Source organism: Phodopus roborovskii, unplaced genomic scaffold (assembly GCF_943737965.1).
Source record: "Phodopus roborovskii unplaced genomic scaffold, PHOROB, whole genome shotgun sequence".
NCBI classification, from domain to species: Eukaryota; Metazoa; Chordata; class Mammalia; order Rodentia; family Cricetidae; genus Phodopus; species Phodopus roborovskii.
Genome location: NW_026126469.1, coordinates 20,175,402 through 20,199,130, shown reverse-complemented (window position 1 = coordinate 20,199,130; position 23,729 = coordinate 20,175,402). Strand labels below are relative to the sequence as shown.

Here is a 23,729-nt window from a genome sequence, read left to right as displayed (position 1 = left end):
GGGGAAGGGGAGAGAGGGAGGGAGGGAGGAACAGAGTTGGATACTCCAGGACTCCAAAGAGGTCACACTGGACAGGGATCAAAGTCAATGGGTACCAGAGAATAACAGGCACTTCAGCATGCCTCTGGGCCCAGTGCTAAGCCAAGCAGAGGGGAGAAAGCCCATTGTGGCCATGAGAGAGGATCCTTGCAGGAGGTGAGGCTCCACACTGAGGACACTGGGAAAGGAAGGGGCATAGTGAGGCTCATTCTCTAGAAAAGGAACCTGTGACCCAGGGAGGTTGCTCCCAGTCACAGTGTCCCCTGAAGGGTTAGCCAGAGCCCATATGACAGGTATAGGACTCCTGTGGGTGAGTATACATCCAGAGGGCACAGGAGAGCATCCCCAGTATTCAGCAGGATGGAAGCCTGGGGAGGAAGGCAGAAGTTAAGTGGAGAGAAGCAGCGACAACAGAATACTGTTAAGAGATGTCAAGAGATGGATGGGGAGGGGCTTGCAGTGCGGTCCCAAGTCAAGACACTGGCCGGCCACAAGACTCCACTTGACTCTGCAACCGAGCAGCATGCAAACAGGGCTCATAAACTGGGACAGAGAATATGCTGTGGATATCAGGAGACCGTCTCACCCTAGGGTCAAGCCTGAGTCACCAGTTAATCAAGAATCATAAGTTTAATGTCCTTCTCAGCCCACAATTCCAGGTTTGCCTAACAAGTCCCATTAGGAATATAAAGTTCTTACAAAAGCAATGCTCAGGAGTGTCCACTGGAAAGGATAATGATGTTCAACACGGCTAACCAGAAAGGGGACAGCCACCACACACACCTCAGCAGCTCTTTCTCACCTTTGATAAAGGCAGATTTTTGGTTTGGGACACTTTGGGAAAGGAAACAAACTTAGCGATCCTCCTTCAAGATCTCTCCAGCTCTCAAGAGCCCAGCCTCAGGGACAGGGTAACAGACTCCTCCTTAAGACTCTTCCACAACTGGGTATCCAGGACTAGCTAATAAATCCACAGTGGTGTGCTCAGGAGGGATTGGCTGCTAGAGGCCCTGGCCATTTTTCCTGGAAGCCTTCTATATACAGGGCCAGAAGTTCGAAAAGAAAAACAGGGACTCTGCTAGTTCCTCAAACCCTCCTTCCTTACTTGCATTGGCAACTGTGACTAGTTTTAAGCATGTCCTCTACCAGGCCAGCAACATTACAAGCCATACAAAAGTGGTCCTTAGTAGATAAAGAGGCTAGGCCTAAAGGTAGGCCTGGAAGGCTCATAGGCACTAAAGACTTGTTACCCAGGTTGCTTTAAACCACTCTTAATTGATGTGGGTTGGATCCCTTTTCTCTAAAATCAGGGTGAGGCCTGCCCACCCCTCAATCCAGTGTGGCCAGGTGGGGCCCTACCTGCTTCAGCAGAAACTGGTCCTGGGCGTTGGTGCGCAGAGAGATGGCCAGGTGGAGGGCCGACAGAAGCACCCCGCTGAGCACCGCGGCCCTCATGCGCACAGGCAGCAGCGTGTAGATGGTATAGATGAAGAACACGGTCCACCAGATGCCCTCGGAGGCACTGCGAGGCTGCGGCAGCAACAGGCCCACTACCTGGACGGCCAGCACTACTGCAATGAGTGCATAACAGGCCAGGCCCATGTGGTCCTGGTGGAAGGCTGCACGGTTGCAGAGCACGGCCATGATAAGGATCACGCCCACAGCAGCTGCCAACACGGCCAGGTAGGGTAGCTGGAGCGGGGGCCGCGCCGCGTGGAAGGCCAGCATGACCAGGCACACGAGCACCAGCACGGCCATGAGCATGGTGAGGCTGCTCTGGTTCAGGCGGAAGAAGTAGCGCTGGTACAGCCGCTCCAGTTTGTCCGACGGGAACTTCTTAGAACGGAATATCTGCAGCAAAGCCAGGCAGCAGGTGCCCAGCGACAGCACCGCGCCGGTCCCAGAGCCTGACCCCACGGAACTGCCGCCATCCCCGGAGCCGTCTCCATCCTCGACGGTGCCACTGCCCGGCTCCAGCTCATCGGCCGTGCGGCCCTTCCCACGACGTTCCTCCAGGCCCAGCTCCACCGAGCGGGGGCGCACCTCTGTCCCACCTGCGGCCGCCGCCGCCGCCGCCGAACCGCCGCCGCCGCCCGCAGGGGGCGCCCGGGTGCTGCCCCCTCCAGCCGCGCCCCGCCGCTGCCGCCGGCTGCCGCGACTGCCGTCGTCGCCACCGCGCTCCTGCCAGGCGGACTTGGAACGGAAGCTGAAGCCAAAGCCCCCAGCCAGAGGGTCATCACCGCTTAATGGAGGGTCGTCGTCGTCGTCGCCGCGCCAACGGCTGGCCAGGCGCTGCTGCTGCTGTGGGGTCACCGCCCCACCAGATCTCTTGGTAGAGCCGCGGGCAGACCCCCCGGGGGCGTGGGGGTAACCATTGGCGCGGGAATCTGCTTCTCCCCACGCGGCGCGATGCTCCGGGCCTCCCCGGGGCGCCGGCGAAGCCGCTGTCTGTGCAGCGTAGCCCGGGGGGCTCACGCTTTTGGAGCCGGACATCCCCCCCTCGGCCTCGTCGTCTTCTTCCTCTTCCCCTGGGGGCCGGGCCGGGGGTCCCCAAGGAGAGGGCGGACGGCCAAGCAGGGGGACCAGACTAGGGTCACACGTCGAGGGAGGCCCAGGGCCTTGAGCAGCAGCGGGACATCGTGGCACCCCCGTCCTGAGCGGTGGAGGACAACGGGAAGGCTAGCGGGGAGACAGCGCAGCCCCGAGGTGAGAAGTAGCTGCGAATCAGTGTCTAGAGTCCCAGGTCCGAGACGGAGTTGGCTCCGAGCGGGGGCAGCGGGGACAGCTCCGGCTGCTGCGCGGTGCGCAGAGACGTTCGGACTCCTGGCTCGCGTCGAGCTCGACGAGGGCCGAGAGTTGCGGATCAGGCGGGACGGAGAGGTGTCCTTGCGGGCGGCGCCTCTCCGAAGCTGGCAGTTCCCGGGCCCGGCGCTCCCCGCTTCTGTTTAAGCGGAGCGCAGCGGCTCTCCGGGCGAGGTGGCGGCGGCGAGGGCGGCTCGGCAGGGGTCCCGGCACGGAGACTCAGCGGGTGCCCTTTGCTCGCAGCGCACTGGGAGCGACTGGGAGGTGCAGGCTCCTGCCAGCATTATTTTCTTACGAGGGGTGGGGAGGTGGGATGGGGGGTGGAGAGGACGGGGGAGGGGGCGGCGGGCGGAGCAAGAGCTCCGGAGCCCTGGGGAGGAGGGTCCTGGAGCCCGGGGGGGCCGTCGCCCGCATCCCCCACCTCCGGTTGAGCGAGTGGGAGCGTGGCCCCCGCGAAAGGCGAGCCGAGCCTCCGGCGCGTCCGCGCAGGGGGCGGGGGCGAGGACCGGCTCCGGTGGTGCGGCCCTTCCCCTCTCCCCTCCTCCTGTCCCCCAGACCCAGCAGGCTGACCCGCACCCTCCGGTCCGGAGGGCTGAGTCGCTGTCTCCGCAAGCTCCCGGTTCCTCGCTGCCGGCGGCGGGCCCACCGTGGCCGGGCGCAGAACCACTACGCGAAGGGCGGAATCCGGCGCAGCGCCGCCGCCGTTCTGCCCCAACGCAGGCGGGCTTCTCCCGGGGACCACGGCATCCAGCGATGGAGGGCTGCGGCTCAACAGCAGCCGGCCGACAGGGGCCGGCCAAAGAGCCGGGGCGCCCCCGGGGCGCTCCCGAGGGGGCCGCGGGAGCCCGGCTCCGGGCGCGCCATGCACGCCTCGGGCCCTGCGCCGCTCCGGCCGCTCGCGCCGCTCCTCCCTTCTCGCCCGCTCGCCGCCGCCGCCGCCGCCGCCGGAGCGCCCTCCGCATCCCCTCCTCCCGCCGCCTCCCCGCCCCCCGCGCCGCTCGGGCCTCGGCTCACAGCAGCGTGCGGCCGCCTCCGCCCTCTGCCCTGCCTCGCCCCGGGCCCTGGCCCCGGCGCCCCGCGGGCATACTCGGGCCTGGTTCGGGGTCCGTAGGGACCCCGTTCCCCTTCCTCACCTAAAATTTTCACTGCGCCCCTCCCTCCCTGATGCTTGGAGCCGGATCAACCAGCGGATCCCTCGTCGGACCTGGGTGGCTGGAGAGCCACCCCCGGCCGGGTCCTGCGCCCCCAGTCCTATCTCCCCTCTTTTTATTACCCTTTTCTCCCCCACCCCCATTCAGCCCAACTTCAGCTACGGTGCTGCGCCCCCCCCCCCTTGTCTAGTCCGGCTCTATTGGCCGCTTCCAGAGCTGTCAGACTCGAGTCCGGTGCTCTTATTGGGCGATTCTGTGGCCGGCGACGGTGCCAAAGGAGGGCGCGCCGGGTGGGGGGCGCCCGGGCCGCTACTGCCGCAAGGAACTGGAGACAAGAGTCCCTCGAGAGGACGGAGGGACCCAGAGTCAGACCCGGAAATGAACTGGGGAGATGCTGAGACCGAGAATCTCAGAGGCACAGGAAAACAGCGAGGGAAAAGATGGAGTTGCTGGCAGTGGGTGAGGCCGATGCAGCCAGGGTGGGGCGGACAGGACCGCTTGTGAGTATAGTTACTTAAGACTCAACACCACTGATAGCTGTGGGAATACCTGGAGTTTCCAAGGAGCTCTTTGACTGTCCGTGCCTTTTAAACCTCATTTGGTTCTAGGGACAACCCTGGGATGTGATGGGGACAGGGCCTGTGTAGTTATTTCCTGTTTGTAAATGTGGAAACTGAGGCTCCAAGAACTTAACCAACTTGTCTCCTAACCTGAAATCCCAAGATCTCTTCTGCAATGCTGCGTTGCCTCCTACACCCACCAAGATGTGCCCAGGAAGGATGCTCATGGGTAAGGTAGATTCTTGTTGCCAGGCAGGAAAGCAAAAATGACCCTTGTAGGGGCCCCAGACTTGGAACTTATATTCAGGGAGAGAACAGAGCTGGCCAGCACCTCAGGCTAAGCCCTGTTGAGTACTCCAAGAGCCTGTCAGTAGGAGATGGGGGCTGGTCAGAGGGGAAAGGGTAGGCAAGATGATACAGCCGAGAAGATGACCTGGGTCTGTCTGGGAATGTGCCTCTTCAACTCCCTTGATGCCTAAGCTGTCCTGCTGGAGCTCTCTGGTGGTCTCACATTGGGAGAACCACACATCTTCGGCCCCTTCCAGAGTTGACTAGGAGCCTGGAGGTCTGAGAAACCCTCCTCTACTGGTCATCTCCTTGCTTGCTGGAAGATGAACCTTTCCAGAACTTCAAATCAGGAGGAGAAAAAAAAAAAAAAAAAAAAAAAAATCCAAGAGATCTGAGTAAAACTGGGTTTTGAATAATCACCAGCCTTTTAGTAATCTGTGATTAGTTAAATGGTACAGAAGCAACTCGGACTTAGCCAACAAAACCCTACTGTGTTGGAAATATGCAAAGCACTGTGCAGGATGCTACCAGGAAAAGATAACGAGGCTGGGCCTGGAACTTATATTCAGGGAGAGAACAGAGCTGGCCAGCACCTCAGGCTAAGCCCTGTTGAGTACTCCAAGAGCCTGTCAGTAGGAGATGGGGGCTGGTCAGAGGGGAAAGACACAGCATCATTTCCCACTGTGAGTGCCAAAAGGATTCTAAGGTGGAATCTGGGTCTAGCAGAAGGAAGGTGGGTAGTATTTATTAAGCTTCTTGGGACTGTAGCAAAATATTCTATTGTCAGTGTCAAACGACAATAACATATTTAGTTGTGATCTTAATTGGCTTTGCTTTGTGATTGGGGAATGGAGCAACAGCTCGTTGTGTGTAATAGACTGAATGATCTGATGAGCTGCACGGAAGAGCTTTTACTTTCTAGACAGAAAATGGCTGAAGAGGCAGAATCAGCACAAAGAGAGCATGGATCATTTCAAAGAGGTGAAACCAGAGCAGACTCGAGCCCATCAAGGCTGGCTTGTTCGGAAGTCCTCTCCTACATTGTCTCCCTCTCCCCCTTTCCCTCCCTCTCCCTCCCTCTCTCTCCTTCCCCTCTCCCTCTCCCCCTCCCCTCCCCCCGCCCCCTGATTTCCTGGAAGGTCAGAAGAATAACTTAGTGTGGCCTGGGCTGGTACTTGGTCGAGAACGCCTCTATTTTGGTTGGGTTTGTTGGAACTGGTTCAGTGACCTGTAAGATGGCACATAGCCATCTTAAGGAAAGTGTTAATTACTCCAGCATAAAGACAAAAAAAATCACGCTTAGGGAATGAAGCCATTGTAGCAAAAATGATATCTGAGAGACTGTGGCATTGCCATCTGTGTTCATAGAAACCAGGTGGACAGCAAGCTTACTGACCAACCTTCCATCTAGCTCTCCTTAGTCATTGCTCCTCCTCCTCCTCTGCTTTCTCCTCCTGCCTTTCCTCCTCCTCTTGTTCCATTACTACTAATTAAGTCTAGGACTTCTCACATAGTAGGCAAGAATTTTACCACCCATTCTTTCAGTTCTGTTCAATTAAAGTAATCATTTTACAACAGAAGCTGTGTATGACTGATAATATTGTTAATGTTTTTCGTGTCAATAAGCATTCATTTACAAGACTCACTATGTTTTAGACACATCCTTACTGTGTAGCTCAGGCTGGACTTGAACTTGTAATCCTCCTACCTCAGCTTTCTGAGCATGGACAGGGGTTACAGTTGTACACTACTACACTGGCCCAATGTCCATTTTATTGTTGGAATAGAAATCCATTAAATGAGCATGTTGGAATTGGTATAACCAACACTCTACTGTTAAACATTACTCACCGTCTCAGTCACTTATAAAATGTTTTTACTCTTGTACCATTAGGAACAATGAGGATTTTGATAGATAAATCTTTACATGCATTCTTAATTATAGCCTTGGGAGAAATCCCTACAAGTACAGTTGCTCAATCAAAAGACTGAGCATAATATCCTTAAGCTATTTCAGGAATCTGTCATCAGCCCTTGACTCTTTAGGTTCCAACTTTCCCTTGCCTTTGGATGGCTTGGGACCCGCCCATAACTGATTCCTTTTGTCTAAAACTAAGGTCATCTCCCAAGTAGCTTGCTGCCCCTGTGTTCTCTCAGCCAGTGGAATGACTGACCCCCAAACGCCATGAGTGGTGATCTGTCCATCTGTCTCTCCCTCCACATGCTCATTACCACCCTTAACCAGATGGTCCCCTCCTTGCCTAGACAACTTCCTGCTCACCCTCATTTTTTCGCGCTTTCATCTGATCATCCCCCCGCTGGAAACTGCCCATAAACAGAGTTCATCACCCACCACTTCTCATGTCACCCAGCCCCCACACTGCCCCAAAGGTGTGTGCCACCAGCACCGGCTGGGAAAGCCCTTCTTAATGCCGCTGTACCTACCCCAAGGCAGGTAGGCACTCCCACATCCTCTGCTCCCAGGGCACTTTGCTTGCATCTCTGTCACATGGCATGGACATATTTACAGGTCTGGCTCCACATGCTGCAGAATTAATATTGTTCATCCTGTACCCAGTGCTAAGCCTGGTCCCTGACAAATCCTGTTGCCCAGGATTGAACAGGATGGGACCTCAAGTGTGTGTGGAGGGGGCTTGCCATGATAGGTAGAGATGGACAGTTGAGTTGGATCCTTCCGCACAATACAGAGGAGTGGTTTTGAAGACAAAGAGGAGTGGAGGTGGAGAGTTAGCTCAGCAGTTAATAGCATTTGTTGCTGCTGCCCAGAACCCAGGTTCAATTCCTAGCACCCACATGATGGTTCATGAGCTGATGTAACTTCAGTCCCAGGGGATCTAACACCTTCTTCTGACCTCCTCTGTCACCAAGCTCACCATGTACATTTTGTACATGCAAGCAAAATACTCAGACATAAAATAATAAAACTTCAAAATGTAAATAAAAGTAAGGAGCTGTGGCTATGGAGATACTTACTGCTCAAAGTATAAGGGCCTGAGTTCGGATTCCCGACACCCACATAGAAGCCAGGTTTGTAACGCCAGCCAGCTTAGGCAAAGCAGCAAGTTCATTAAGAGACACTGTCCAAAAAAATAACAAAAAGATGCAGAGCATAGAAACAGACACGGACATCAACCTCTGGCCTCTGCAAATGTGTGCACTGGTAGAGCATACACACTTCAATAAGTAATTAACTAAGGGAACTCCTGCATTCCAGGGCAGGAGCATCTTGGTATCAGGAGGCAACATCTGGCAACAAAAAAAGGAAAACTAAAGACTATAGACAGATCAGAAAGCTATTTCAGAGCAGATATAGTCTGGGACCAGAAGTAACAGGGCAATAAGAATAATGACACTAGCTAGAAGATTTCAAGATTGTCCCCTATGCTAGGGAGGAGTCCTTTTGATCAGGAAATAACTCAAGGAAAGTCAGGCCCACAGGGTGGAAAAGAAGTTCCTAAGGATGACCAGGCTGTACTGAGAGGTAGAAAGGCCACTGGTCCTCAGGTAGGATATTGTCTCGAGGACAATGTTATGGTGGATGGAAGCTTAGTCCCAGCCCCTGGTATCCATATACCCAGAGTCCGGAATGTTCTGGTGGAAGTTCCACCCCAACCTCCCTCCCTTATCTCTTTCCAAACCCTGTTGCATCTCAGAAAGCCCACCAAATGATGAGCCCTCCCCCAGAGATGCTCAAGACCACAGGGTATTTAAACTGCCCCCATAAAATAGACAGGCCTCTCTTTTCCTCTGGGGGTGGGGGTTTGAAGGCCATCTGGGAGCGTTTTGCCCATTAAATGTAAGCTTTTTCTAATTCAGTTTGATTTGATCTGATTTGAATTGTTGCATCAGCAGAGAGGTTTATCGGGGTGCAGAAACTTTTCAGTAATGTCAGCCCTGCTCTCCAGAGCACCAAAGGTCTTTGAGAGACCTATAACGGATCTGACCAGGCCATCTACCCCTCTTGTCTTGGTTATCCTCAAGGGCGTTGTTCAACACTACTCCAGGCTGCCCTTTTTGAAAAATATATCTGCTTCTGAAATCAGAATGTTGGAGCAGAAGTGTTTTAGAGCCTGCAGAAGTTCCTGTAGTACTGATAGTACTCTCCTAGTTACAAACAGTTTTGCCCACGCTGCTTAAAACCCCACTAGTAGACTGTCATACTTTGGGCTAACAAACATACAAAAAAAAAAAAAAAAAAAATGAAAGCAGAAAATCCAGAGACAGAAAGTAGATTAGAGGTCTTTGAGGCCTAGGACAGAAGAGTGGAGATGGCAGCTTGTGAGTAGATTTAGGGTGATGAACACGTTTTAAAATTAGATTATGATGATGATTGCATGCATGACTGTAAACATGCTAAACCATTGGATTCAGAGTAGGGTCCCTGAGGAGACAACTCATTAGGGACTTAGGGTCAAAAGTGAATTTTCCCAGGCTGAGGATAGCTCAGGTGTGAAGAGTCCTTGCCTAGTGTGCTAACTAGTGTCTATGTCAATTTAACACAGATTAGAGTAATTTGGGAAGAGACTATCAATCAGATAGGCTCCCACAAGATTGCCCTGCAGGCCAAGCTGGGATGCATTTTCTTGATTGGTGACTGACATGGAAAGGCTCAGCCCACTGTGTGCAATATTATCCCTGGGCAGGGGTCCTGAGTGCTATTAGAAAGCAAGCTGGGCAAGCCACGAGGAGCAAGCCAGAAAACAGCTCTCTGCCATTGCCTGTGCATGAGCTCCTGCCCCCAGGCTGTTGGCCTGCTCCTGGAGTCCCTACCCTGACTTCCTTCAGTGATGCACTGTGATGTGGAATGGCAAGGTTTCCCCTTTCCCCCTGGAGTTGCTTTTGGTCCATGGTGTTCATCACAGCAATAGAAACTCTAAGATACCTAACACATCTGAAGCTCTGAATCCATCCCCAGCACTGCACAAGCCTGACATGATCCAACCCACTAGTCATCTTCAGTACTGGAGAAACAGAGGTGGGAGGATCACGGTGATCCTCAGCTATCCAAGAAATTTGAGGCCAGTGTGGACTAGAGACCTTGCTGAAAATAAAAGAGGAGTCCATTAAAAAGAACAGATTCTAAGAACACAAGCTCTCTCGGCAGCATGTGGGGCCCATAAGAGTCTATAAGAGTCTATAAGAGAAACTGACAGGCTGAATGTGGAGCTTCATGCCTGTAACTCCAGCACTCAGGAGACTGAGATAGGAGTTTCTCAGTGAGTTCAAGGCCAGTGTGGACTACACAGTAAGGTCCAGGCCAGCCCCCCCTCCAAAAAAAAGCAGTGATGACACATGCCTTTAATTCCAGCACTTGGGAGACAGAGGCAGGGGGATCTTTGAGTTAGAGGTCAGCCTAGTCTACAGAGTGAGTTAGAGGACAGCCAGGGCTACACAAAGAACCCTGTCTCTGGGGGAGGAAAAAGAAAGAAAATTAAGGGGCTGGAGAGATGGCTCAGTGGTTAAGAGAACTGGCCACTCTTGCAGAGGACCTAAGTTCAATTCCCAGCACCCATATAGAGACTAACAACATAACTCCAGTCCAAGGGATCTAATGCCCTCTTTCTGGTATCCCCAAGCAAAACATCCATATACATAAAGTTAACACTTTAAAAAAAGTAAAACAGGCAGATGAGTGGGGGAAAAGGCATACAATTTTTATTCATTCACTCCAGATAGAGTTTTGTGTAGCCTGGCCTTAAACTCCTATGGAATAGAGGTGGGCTTTGATCTTCCCACCTCCAATTTCCTAGTGCTGAGATTTATTCAACTATTCCCAGCTATGTCATTTGTGTGTGTGTGTGTGTGTGTATTGTTGAGAACTAGACTCAGAGCATGTTATACAAAGGCTCTACCCCTGTGCTACACTACCAGCCCTTCTGAGTACACATTTATTAGGAAACATTGGAGGCATGAAACACATGCAAGAGCTTAAACACCCTCTTCATAAGGGAGAGGGACTGGGACCTGGCTTTTAGGAGGAATGGACCAAAGGACAATGAGCCAGGACCAAATTCATCTGGCCGCTACTCTAATTTTTCTTCCAAGTCGATCCAGTGGGAGGATCCAGTCTCCAGGTAGACAGGAACTACAGAGAAAGCCCCTATTTCAGGACAGAGGGGAAAGTGGAATGGAGGGCAGAGGGCCAGGGAGATCTGAGGTCTGAATTAGCTAAAAATGTTCACCTCGCCAAAGAATCCTACTTTAAGGGATCATTTCTCTGGGTGCAACCAGGGTGCAAAGGCTCTTCCAGATCACCCATGCCTACTGTTAGGTAGAAAGAACACTTGCATTTTCAGAGCAACCCCATGTTTCAATTTGGATGATATCACTTTCCCACCAAGATCTATTACCCTTTCTGGTGTCGAGTAGGTAACTGTTTAGGAAACTGGTTGTCTGGAGGGCAGGTCAAGTTTAGGGGACTGGTTGTCTGGAGGGCAGGTCATCTAGAAGGGTACTTAGTATCTTAGCCCATGGCCACAAATGCTTTCAGTTCCTCAGAGCCATCCTCCTTCCCTTTCCCAGCCTGTATTGCACTATGAATCCTGAGAGAGAGAGAGAGAGAGAGAGAGAGAGAGAGAGAGAGAGAGAGAGAGAGAGAGGAGTCCCTAGATTTTTCCAGCCTCACCTTTAAATTTGTGGGCCTGGGGGAGCAGGAACCCTGCAGAGCTCAGAACGAGCCTGGAAATGGCTGATAATAGCATGATCCTGCACTCTTCCAGGTGTTGGCATTTGCATTTTAATGGAGGCGGCTAATGCCTCCAGCGAAATGAGTGACTAATAGGTTATTTCAATTGCTACTGGAGGTGGATGAGAGACCCTTTGTTTCCCAGGACCTTTTAAAGACCCTGCAGTCACCGCAAAAGGCCTGCAACCCGGCTGCCTTTGAACTCTACATTCCCGCCCTAGCTTTGCTTTTCCCTACATCTCTTCCTCCTAGAAATCTGGAAGCATCCCAAAGAGTCATCGATCCTTTCAGCAGGAACTGATTTACCCATGTGGAGAGAAGACTGCTGGGCAGAGTGGAGTTGTGGGAGCCCAACAAGCTTCACCCCAAGAAGTTAGAGCCCAGGGATTCCCAGAGAGCTGGCAGCATCGGCAAATGGACCATGTTGCTTTTGCCCAGTGTTTCTGGGGCAATCCGGACAAGAGGAGGCAAACTAATAGGAAAAAAAAAAAAAAGATTCCTGTGTGTCAGAGTGATCTAGAAAAGTTTGCAAGGGGCATTTGAGGGAGCCTGGAAGTATACTTAAGAGTTAGATAGATACAGAGGCTGCCAATGTAAAAACAAGACCATAGCTCTCGTCTTAAAGGGAGAAGAGATAGTTTATTCAGAAGCCATTTTGAGTGATCATGGCCCAGGAATACAAATTTAGGTTACCCTAAATCTCATATTCTAGCATGGAAGCAATTTTACATTTTTTTGTTTGTGACAAATAAAGTCATAAAACAAAGCAAGTTTTAAGAGCATTGGTAGATCAAGAGAGGGGTAGCTTGAAGGAGACCGGCCCTCATAGCCAGGGAGTGGCTGTTTGAAAGATTTAGAAGGATTAGGACGTGCAACCCTGTTGGAGAAAGTGTATCCCTGGGGTGGGCTTTGAGGTTTCAAAAGTCCAAGCCAGGCTCTCAGTGTCTGTTTGCCCCCCACTTCCCGGCCCTGGCTACTGCTCCGGCACCTGCCTCCATACCCACCCCCACCCCCCAACCCCCGGTGCCCCCAGCATGATGATAATGGACTAAGTCTCCAAAACTGTAATCAAGTCCCTAGTTAAACTTTCTTATATAAGAGTGGCTTTGGTCATGGTGTCTCTTCACAGCAATAGAACAGTGATTAAGACAGGCAGGAACAGAGAACTGGGGGGGAGGGGGAGTCATTTAGTTCTTGGACTAAATGACTGATACTCTGCTAGGTTAATAGCCTCTAGGACAGTAGCTCTCAGCTTGTGCTTCAGACCCGTTGTGGGTGGAATGACCCTTTCACAGGGGTTGCCAAAGACCATTGGAAAACATGTTTACATGATGATCCTCAAAAGTTACAGTTATGAAGTACAACAAAAATAATTTTATAGTTGGGGATCACCACGACATGAGGAACTTTACTAAAGGGTCACAGCATTAGGAAGGTCTAAGAGTTTTGTTTTGTTTTTTAATTATCCCAAGACATTAGTTCTGATATGGAGTGGGGCAAGGAATGGTTGTCCCAGGGGCCAAAACTAGCCCAGGATAAAGCAATTAGTCTTGGAACCTGCTCAATTCCGACCTCTCCACAGCACTGAGGTCCAGTTGGTCCATCAGTCCCTGCAAACACAGAGACCCCTAGAAGACTTCTGTTCACAACCAGACATGGCTTCTGTTTGGGAATCTGTGTCTGCAAGGCTGATTCAAAGCATTCCATTAATCACAAAGACCAGAAATTATACGATCCAATCCGAGTTGTATAAAGTAACCAAGAGAAACCAGTCCATGCAAAAGACATAGATCAGTGGTTGCGTAGGGCTGGAGGACAGAGAGTAAATCCTAAGAGTGCAGTTGGGGGGGGGGGTGAAAATTGTTTTAAGATTATGCAGGTGGCTCCATAACCCCATAAATATACGTTAAAAGTGAATTACCATACATTAATTGGGGCTAGAGTATGACATGTAAATAACTTCTCATTAAAGCTGTTTAAAATGGGGGAGGAGAAGAGAAACATTTAAAAGCCCTTCAGTCGTCCTTCTCCACAATTACAGAGGGAACATCCTGCTTCTGAGTTCTTTGTCTTTCCCTGCCCAAAGACTTTTTTTGGGGGGGTAAGTTTTCTAGATAGGGCTTCTCTGTGTAGCTCAGGGTGTCCTAGAACTCACTATGTAGGCCAGGCTGCCTCTAACTTACAGAGATTCTCCTGCCTCTGCCTCCTGAGTGCTGGGATTAAAGGTGTGCACCCCTCCCCCACCCCACCCCTGGCTGAGCCCTTCCTTAATTTGTTTATTAATGAACCTAAGAACCCCCATAGGGGAATCTAATTTTCCTAGTATCATCTGGCAACCTTGAAGGGAAACCCCCTATCAGCTCTAGGGAAAGCCAACTGACCACTAACACATCATCTCAAAGTTTTACCTAATAGTCAAAAACTGTTAGGTCAGACGTGAAGGTGGGTAGGAAATGGCTATTAAGGTGATGAAAGACAACTCACGAGAGTTAAGTCTTCTTCTTCTTATTATTATTATTATCTTAAAAATGGATCTTTGTCCAGGAAGTGGTGGTGCACGCCTTTAATCCCAGCACTAGGGAGGCAGAGGCAGTTGGATCTCTGTGAGTTCAAGGCCAGCCTGGTCTACAGAGCTAGTTCCAGGACAGTCAGGGCTGTTACACAGAGAAACCCTGTCTCAAAAAACAAAACACACATGCACATGCACACACAAAACCAACAGCAACAACAAAAAAGCCAAACACTCCCCATACCAAAAAAAGGGGGGGTTAAAATAGAAGCCAGAGGAAGTTTTATTAGCATTAAAAATGAAAACGGCCCCAGGAGGACAGGCAAGTTTGTAAATGGCAGTAGCTGCCATTGGGAAGAGAATGGAAGAGGTCACAAAGCCTGAGACCAGCCCTGTGGCAGAGAGCAGGACTGTAGAGAACAGTAAGGAAGCCCACAAAGTTCCAGAGAAAAAGCATTCTTTGGTCTGGCCAGTCTCCAAAAGGAAGAGGGAAAAGGGAAAAGTTACACCTCGTTGAGCCACGTGACTCAGTTGATAGGGACTACCCTAGGAAGTGGGAATTCTGGGACAGAAGGATAGGAACACTATCTCAATAAAAGGATAGTTATTCCTCCTCTCTAGCATAGCTGGCTTTGGTGAACCCAACTGTCCTGGGGCTGGTCCATTAGCTAGGTGATTGACCCAGCCCATGGGAAATGTTAGGTCTCTAACCAGGGCAGAGATTCTATTCTCTTGACCAGAAGTTTTTCCTTAATGGGCCTTTATTGCTACTCTAACATCAAGAAAGCTATAACATCTGAAACCCACAGAAGAGACAACCCCCTCCAGCCACCTACCCCGCCCACATCTGCTATTACCCATCTTGATGTCCCTACCTGTTATTTCCATTACTTGGTAAGTGCTTTGATTTCTGGCTTTCTTTTATTCTGTGATCATCAAAATTCATACAACCTCTTTCATGCTGGAATATGCCATTCAGAGCAATCTGGATCCATTCTCATGGCCCTTGGTCACTCATATTTGGCTCAGAATAAACTATATATTATTCCTTCTGGAGAAAGAGCCATGTTTTCCATTGACACCAGAGAAATTTATTTCCCTACAGTTCTGGAAGCTGACAGTCAAGATGGCTGTCACACCTGGATGGCTATCACAGCTGGTGAGATCTTCATGCTAATTTAACTCAAATGCAAGGAGGCACACTCCCCATGTGCATAACTTTTTCATACCTACAAAAAGGCATTCATTCATTCATTCATTCATTCATTCATTCATTCATTCATTCAGGAGTTAATATTTCAACATGTGAATTTTGTGGAGATACGCTCAAGCCAGAGCAGTATAAATGGACTACCCTCCTGCCCTCTTCCTCACACAGGGTCTTGTTACAGACTAATCACAAACTCTCTATTCTGCTTTTCCTGCGTCCTGAGTGCTGACATTACAGGCATGCATACATGGCTGGTATATGCATTCTTTTAGCTTAGAGATATACATCATACATTTAGTGATTGAATTAAATGGCAATCTCAGAAAGAAGAGTGATTTTGTGTCTATCGGCAGTGTGTTCACTAGGCCTTTATTCCGGGCTTTGGAAGTCTCTTTCAGAGTCTTCTTGGTGTCTGGAGGTCCTCAGTCCCCAGCTTTAGAAGCCTGGTCTATGCTTTGCTTTGCTGGTTTGGCTCCCTGGCCAGGCTAATGGATGAAAACCCATTGTCAGACAATCTGATATAATCCCCACCCTAAGCTATCGCTGCCTCTTCAAGCTGCTCAGCCAAAACTGCACCTTTCCTCCCTGTAAACCAGATGAGCTCTCCTGAGAGTGGACACAGCAAGGAAGCTAGCCGGAGCCTGGCTACTTGGCAGACACTCGTCTCAAGCCAATGTAATTAAAGGCAGCAGCAAGTAAGTGCCTATTAATTTTTCATTAGAAAAGTCAAAGGCAACCTTCTTGGAAGGCGGCGTCATTGAACTTCAGGTTTGGTGATGGAAGATGGGTTTCCTCACAGTGGAAGTGCCTGCTTCCGAAGTGTACACAAACTCACTCAGGGAGCCCACAGCTTCCTCCTAAGCAGGGGAGAGAAGGAACAGGAGGCCAGGATCCTGACCGCTTTCTTCAGAGGCCATTCTCTTCTATCTCCTGTGCCCAAGTATCTCGGTAATTACTTCTTGGACCTGGTATCAGGCATCAGTGCCCCAAACTTTGCCTCCTTAAATTATGTTTATATATCACTTTATAGTTTGAGCCCTATTTTAGATGTGTGTGGGGGGGTTGCTATTAAACTCTCTCAAGAGAGTACCAAATGGGAGTGGGGGGTCATGTTCTGAGGGAAGAGGAAGAAAGTGGGGGGGGGGACTTTGGTGGTAACAGCTACCACAGGGCTGACTGCCAGCATCTCCTCCAGCCCACCTCTCCTCCTCTTGCTCCTCATACCTCCTTACCAAACCTGTCCCCTCATAGCAGAAAGTGTATCCACACAGAAGTGGCTTCCATGAAAGAGCACTAAACCAGAAGTCAGCTTGTTGCTAAACCCTATCCCTGGGGGAGAAGCATCCCCCCCCCTTCTCCTACGGTCCCAATGACAAATGGAGACACAGTCAAAGTTCCTCGGGTGAAACCAGTGAGTTTGTTAGGCTCCCTCAAAGAGCATGGAGGAAAGGTTACTTACTGGAGCGTGGGCCCTTCCCCACCCCCACCAAAGGCTGTATCGGTAAGTCTTTACCCATTGGGTATGATGTCTTTCCCATAACCACATAGATGGACCCCCCCCACCGCAGGCTCCCCTGAGTATACCCTGACCCCTCCCCAAGCACACACACATACACAGGCACAAGGTAGCAGCAGGAAGCTAAGGGAGCCTCAGGTCCTTCCCCATTCCACTAAGAGGGGGTGTAAACAGTCAACAAGCCCAGCTGGGATGATATTTTGCAAGTGGGGCACAGCTAAACGCCCCAAGATGGTGGCTGTTTGTCTCAGAGGATAACACTGCACACAGAGGATAACACAGCTCCCCCTAGTCCCAACTGTGCATCCTCAGAGTAGTCCCTTGGCCTCCTAGAACTGTAGAGCCACCGAGGATATGTCCCATGATGTCTTGTTACCAGGAGCAGGATAATGATGGAAGGTCCTTTTCAAATGATTCCCCCTTGTGTCAAGTGGGAAACATTCTCAATAATAATGAATGAATAAATTCACTCTGCACAGATCCAAATGTTTGTTTCCTAGGCTAGAATGAGGTCTCTGCCTCCTGCATACATTTATAGAGGACTGTGATAAATATTTTCATGTCTGTGTTGCATGTGTACCTACTCCTCTAGTAGCCTGGAGATCTGCTCTTTCATCCATGTTCAAAGCAGGGCCCCCAGGGCCTTGCAGATGAAGTCCCTGGTTCTCAAAGACCTCCCTGCTTTCAGGATGCTGACAGCCAGCAGCCTGCCTGCCCTGCCTGCCTACTGGCGAGCTGAGCTGTGTCCTCCTGCAGGCGTGGGTGGTGATTAGAGTGGCCTGGAGGGGGCCAGAGTGGTGCTAAGTGTTCTCTCTCCTCTCAGTGGCCTCTCTGCTTAGCCTTGGAGTGGTCCTGCCCAGACTGTGCATGGCTGGCTGGGTTTCTGTGATGGCAACTGGCAAGCCAGGCTAGGTTAGACTGCTGGGGCTGGCTGACCTTCCCCAAACCCAGATAATCTCTCTCCCTGGCAACAGGCTAGGCTACTGAGGGACTGTGACAGATTGCAAAATCCTGGGGCTGGGCTTTCTAGAATTACTTTAAACAAGAAAATAATATTGATTCTTCACATTTGTATCATTTTTTTTTAAAAGAAAGAAAGAAGTGCTTTCAAACTATCCAAGGAGAAGGCAACCCTGGGATTGCCTGGTGGAGAATGTCCCAGGTGAATGGGAAAGGCCTAGTCTTGCTTGCTCATAATATGGAGAATATTAGGAGAAATAATTTCCCCTATAGATGAAGATATTGAAAAGAAAGGAATGATGCGACTTAAGGTTCCACAGAAGTAGGAGCAGAATTTGACTAACCTGACTTTCTTTCCTTTGGTTATTTTCAAGTAGGCAGAGAGAATGAGATCGAAGGGCCTGGCAGTTTTGCCTTCAAAACCTGAGACCCTGGCTAGAGACACATTGGATTCTTAGTCTCGTGGACATATGGGAAGATGCCCTAATTTGCATATAGAAGACAATGAGGAGGAAGAGGCAGTGGGGGGCATGAAAACATGGCACCCTTCTGAAAGGTTCTTTTTGAACAAATGAATAAATTCAAAAGATAGGTGTGGACGGGAACAGCACCTGCTGCCCGGACAGGCTCAGCAGGACTTAGGTATCCAAAGCCAGAGTCATCAAATGCAGCCCAGGGGGCTGCATGCAACCCACTGCCTGTTTTTATAAATAAAGTTTTATTGAAACAGCCGCATTGTTTATTGTCTCAGCAGCTTTTGCACTGCAATGACAGGTCTGAATAACTGTGAGAGATCTTACAACCCATAAAGACTGAAGTCTTTAGTATCTGACCTTTCCAGAAAAAATTTCTGTTGCCTAGCACCATACACTCAAAAATTAACTCAAAATGTTTGTTAGACCCAAATGTGTAATGTAAAACTTCTAGAATAGAACAAAGAAGGAGTTGGGCAAAGATTTCCTTGACAAGACATTAAAAGCAGAATTTGTACTTTTTTCCAAATATTCAACATTATTAAACCCTTTACAATTGTGTTTGTTTAGAGCAGGGGGGCATGCATGTGCCATGGCATACAACTGGGGAGGTCAGAGATCAACTTGAAGGAGCTGGTCCTTTCCTTCCCTCTTTTGGGTCTCGTGATCAAACTCAGGTCATCAGGCTTGGTGGCAACAACTTTTACTTGCTGAGCCATTTCAATGGTCCTCAACATTTTATATACATACATACATACATACATACATACATACATACATACATACATTTGTATAGGTGTTTTTGCTTGTACAAATGTCTGTGCACCATGCCCGCAGTGCCCATAGTGACCACAAGAGGGCACTTGCTCCCCTGAGACTGAAGCTACACATGGTTGTGAGATGCCATGGGGTGCTGAGAATTCAATCTGGGAAGTGCAGACAGTGCTCTCAATTGCTAAACCCCTCAACATTTTTTGATGAAGTAGTCTTCATTAAAACGAAAAACTTCTCAGCCAGATACAGTGGTTATACTTGCTAGTTTTATGTCAATTTGACACAAACTACAGTCATCGGGAAGGAGGGACCCTCAATTGAGAAAAATGTCTCCTTAAGATCAGGCTGCAGGCAAGCCTGCAGAGCATATCTCTGGGGCTAGTGATCCTGGGTTCTATAGGAAAGCAGGCTGAGCAATCCATCCCTGGGGAGCAAGGCAGTCAGCAGGTTCCTACCCTGTCTGAGTTTCCTCCTGACTTCTTCCGATGATAAACAGTGATATATAATAATATATAATAAACAAACCTTTTCCTCTCCAACTTGTTTTCTTCCCATGGTGTTTCAGCACAGCAATAGAAACTCTAATTAAGACACCTGTAATCTCAGAATCCCAGGAAAAACATGGGGTCAAGAGCACCCGGAGATGCAAAGTGAAACTATCTTAACCAACAAAAATAACACACACGCCAATTGAGAACTTCTTTTCAAGAGACACTTTCAGGACAGGAGAGATGTCTCAGCAGCTCAGAGTTCTTGCTGCTCTTACTTGCGTTGCTGTCTGTTTTGAGACAGGGTCTGTCTATGCCAGTGGTTCTCAGCTTGCCTAATGTGACCCTTAAATACAGTTCCTCATGTTGTGGTGACCCCCAGTCACAACAGTAATTTTGCTACTATTGTGAATCATAATGTAATATCCATAATATCCATATTTTCTGATGGTCTTAGTGAAAGGGTCATTCAATCCCCAAAGGGGTTGTGACTCACAGGTTGAGAACCACTGGGGTCATTCAATCCCCAAAGGGGTTGTGACCCACAGGTTGAGAACCACTGGTCTATGCAGACATGGCTGGAACTCTTATACAATCAAAGCTGGACTCAAACTCACAGAGATCCACCTGCCTCTGCCTCCCAAGAGAGGGGATTAAAGGCATCTCCACCATTGCCTGGCCTCTTCTGCTTTTCTTGAGGACTGGAATTTGAATCCCAGCACTCAGGTCAGGTGGTTCACACTAGCTCCAGGAAGACTGGAAACTTTTGCCCTCAAAGGACACTTGCACCATGTGAACATACCCCCCCCAACACACACACATTGAAAAAGAAAACAAATCATTTTAAAAGACATTGTTAAATGAGGGACTGAAGAGATAACTCAGTATTTTCTGTGTATGTTTGAAGATCTGAGTTCAATCAGTAGGCACAGTGACACAGGCTGGTAGTCCCAGCTCTCAGAAGGCAGAGACAGGCTGGCTGATCACGGAGCTCACTGGCCAGCCAGCCTTGCCTAACGGTTCAGCCCCAGCTTCCAGTCACAAAAGAAGCTGCACAGCTCCTGAGGAACCGCACCCGAGGCAGACTTTGGACCTCTGCAGGTGCACCTGAATGCACACTCTTGAATGTGTACAAAGACTGTTAGATCCAGGAAGAGTCACAGACTGTGAGAAATCATGAACAAGTCACGTGGATGATAAAGAACTGGCAGTACTTTTAAAAAAATCTCTAAACTCAATAATGGTAAAAAAAAAAAAAAAAAAAAAAAAAAAAAAAAAAAAAGAAAGAAAGAAAGAAAAAGAAAAACAGAGAGAAAGAAAAGCAAGCCGACAAGACAAAGACACATAGATCACATATAGCTCATATGAAAGTCATGCAAAGCTCTTCTGCATCATTTGTCATTAGGGAAAAGCAAAGCAAAAGACATAGGAGGCCCTGAGGCCCCATGCACCTACTAGAATGGCAGAATCAAAGAGGGGGTGCTAGATAGGACATGAACAACTAAGAATGCTTATCCATTACTATTGCAAATGGAAAATGATATCACCGCTTTAGGACACAGTACAGGAGTTTCTTAAAAAGCTAAGTATATACATATGATGCAACTGTCTTAGTTAGGGTTACTATTGCTGTGATGAAGTGCCATGACCAAAAGCAAGTTAGGGAGCAGAGAATTTGTTCAGCTCACACTTCCACATCTCAGTTCGTCATCACAGGAAGTCAGGACAGGAACTCAAGCAGGGCACAAACCTGGAGGCAGAGCGGATGTAGAGGTGAGAGGGGTTGTGTTTCCATGGCTTGCTCAGCCTGCTTTCTCATACCATTCCAGGACCACCGGCCCAGAGGTGGCCCTACCCACAAGGGGCCCTCCTGCATCAATCAATAATTACGAAAACGCCCCACAGGCTTACCCACACATAGTCTTATGGAGATATTTTCTCAATTGAAGCTCCCCCTTTCTGATGACTCTGCTTGTATCAAGTTGACATAAAACTAGCCAGCACACCATCCAAGAAACGTGAGAGCATGTAAGCGTATGTCCACACAAAGACCTCTAGGCTACAATGGTGGGTATGGCTGGCTGCCTTCCAACGACCTCTGTGATGGATATTTATAGCTGTTCTATTTACAACTAGAAACAATCCAAGCCATCAACAAGTGACACAGAAAGACAAATATGGGCTGGGGAGATAGCTCAGTGGGTAAAGCACTTTCCTGATGACTTGAGTTCCCATCCTTAGAGCCATCTACCTTAGGGTTCTACATATCAACTCAGCTTGTCAGGCTCGATGGCAAATGCCTTAACCCTATGAGTTATCTCACTGGCCTCTTAGAAAATATTTTTGAGAGTAGGCAAGATAGTTTAGTGGGTAAAGGTGCTTGCCTTGTATGCCTGGTGACTTGAGTTCAATCACCACAACCTATATAAAGGTGGATGGAGAGAGCCAACACCACAATCATGTCCTCTGACTGTCACATGTGCTAGGTAGTATGTGAGTACTCTCCTCCCCATAAAAAGTAAATGTAATAAAACAATAAAATATTTTCTATAAATGTTGAATCTGTAAAATTTAAAGGTTTAAATATAGCAAAAAAAAAAATCAGGATGACGAGACAGCCTACGAAATGGGAGAAAACTTTTGCCCATTATTCATCTGACAGGGCATTAATATCCCTAATAAATTAAAAACTCCAAAGAGTAAATGTCAAAAGCAAAAATGATCCAATCAATAAACAGATAAATAAATTAACAAATCTTCAAGGAATTACAAATGGTGGAGGCTGAGAGTTAATTCAGTGAGACACAAGGCCCTGGGTTCAATCCTGGGAGGGGGGTGTTGTACTTCCATTAAAAAATTTAAAAATTGAAATAGCCAGCTATGTTTGCTAACACCTTTCATCCCAGCTCTTGGGAGGCAGAGGCAGGAGGATCCCTGGGAGTTTGAGGCCAGCCTGGTCTACAGAATAAATTCAAGGTGAGCCAGGGCTACACAGTGAGATTTTATCTCAAAATAAATAAAGCTAATAAATATATATTAAAATCTTAGCTATCAGTGAATTGTACATAAAAAATATATTAAGACAGGGTGGAGAGATGGCACAGTAATTAAGAGTACACTGGCTGCTCTTCCAGAGGACCTGGGTTCAATTCCCAACACTTAGATGGTAGCTCAAATCCATTTATAACTCCAGTTCTCGGGGATCCAATGCCCTCTTCAGGCCTCCTTGGACACCAAGTATGTAAGCAATGTATAGGCATACATGCAGGCAAATTACCACATACTAAAATAAAATAATTAAGTTAAATTTTTTTAAAAAAATTCCATCTGTCCTCAGGATGGCTATTATAAAAAAGGAAGGAAGGAAGGAAGGATGAACAACAAAAGTTGATGCGGAACTGGGTGAAAAAGGAACCCCGACTGCAGGTGGACATGTAAACTAGTTCAACCACAGTGTCTGATCCATAATCCAGCTGTGTCGCCCCAGTGTTTATGTCTCAAAGAAGCAACGCCAATGTACTATAGGAACACCAACGTGTTCATGTCCGTTACTGCACTATAATGTGGAATCTGCCTAGGTGCCCACCAAGAGATGAACAGATAAAGAAAATGTGTTATATATACACAACGAAGCTTTATGCGATCATAAAAAAGAATGAAATTATGTTGTTTGCAGGAAAATGGTTGGAGCTGGAGATCGTCATTGTTAATGAGATAACTGAGCCGCAGAAAGCGTCAGATGTTTGTTCTCCAATGCGGAATCTAGGTAGGTGGGGACACTACAGTAAAAGCATCTAGGGATGTGGGAAGATAAGGAGTGGGGATAAGAAAGGGAAGTAGAGAGGATAAATATGATCAGAGGACATGATATATATGTATGGAAATGTAATAATGGAATCGCTATGCGTACAGCTTTTAATAATTCAGTTGTATCTGTCCCAACATATAGATTTTCAATGTTGTTTCTTCCTAAACAATAGTTTAACCATTGTTTCTGTGGCATTTGTATTATATTAGATACTATAATATGAAGATTTGTTTAAAGTATACAGGAGGCTATTCATAGCTCATGTGAATACTCCCCCACTTAAATAGGGGACCTGAGCATCTACAGATTTGGGTATCCATGAAGGGTTTTGGAATTAAAATTCCATGGATATTGAGGAACAATTATATAAAACACATATCAAAATAGATCAAGCTGTCCACTTTAAGTATGGACAGTTTATACGTGCAAATTATAACTCAATAAA

General features: G+C 48.6%; 2 protein-coding genes across 2 annotated transcripts in view; one reads left to right on the top strand and one right to left on the bottom strand.

Moving 5' to 3' along the window:
- Adcy5 (adenylate cyclase 5) overlaps positions 1-2,974 on the bottom strand; it is a 143,125-nt gene extending 140,151 nt beyond the window's left edge. The window contains exon 1 of the mRNA XM_051191398.1: positions 1,399-2,974. Coding sequence (XP_051047355.1) covers positions 1,399-2,532 — 1,134 coding nt within the window. The 5' untranslated portion in view covers positions 2,533-2,974. The remainder of the gene's footprint in view (positions 1-1,398) is intronic.
- Dtx3l (deltex E3 ubiquitin ligase 3L) overlaps positions 1-23,729 on the top strand; it is a 795,722-nt gene that overhangs the window by 708,753 nt on the left and 63,240 nt on the right. The gene's annotated exons all lie outside the window — the stretch shown is intronic.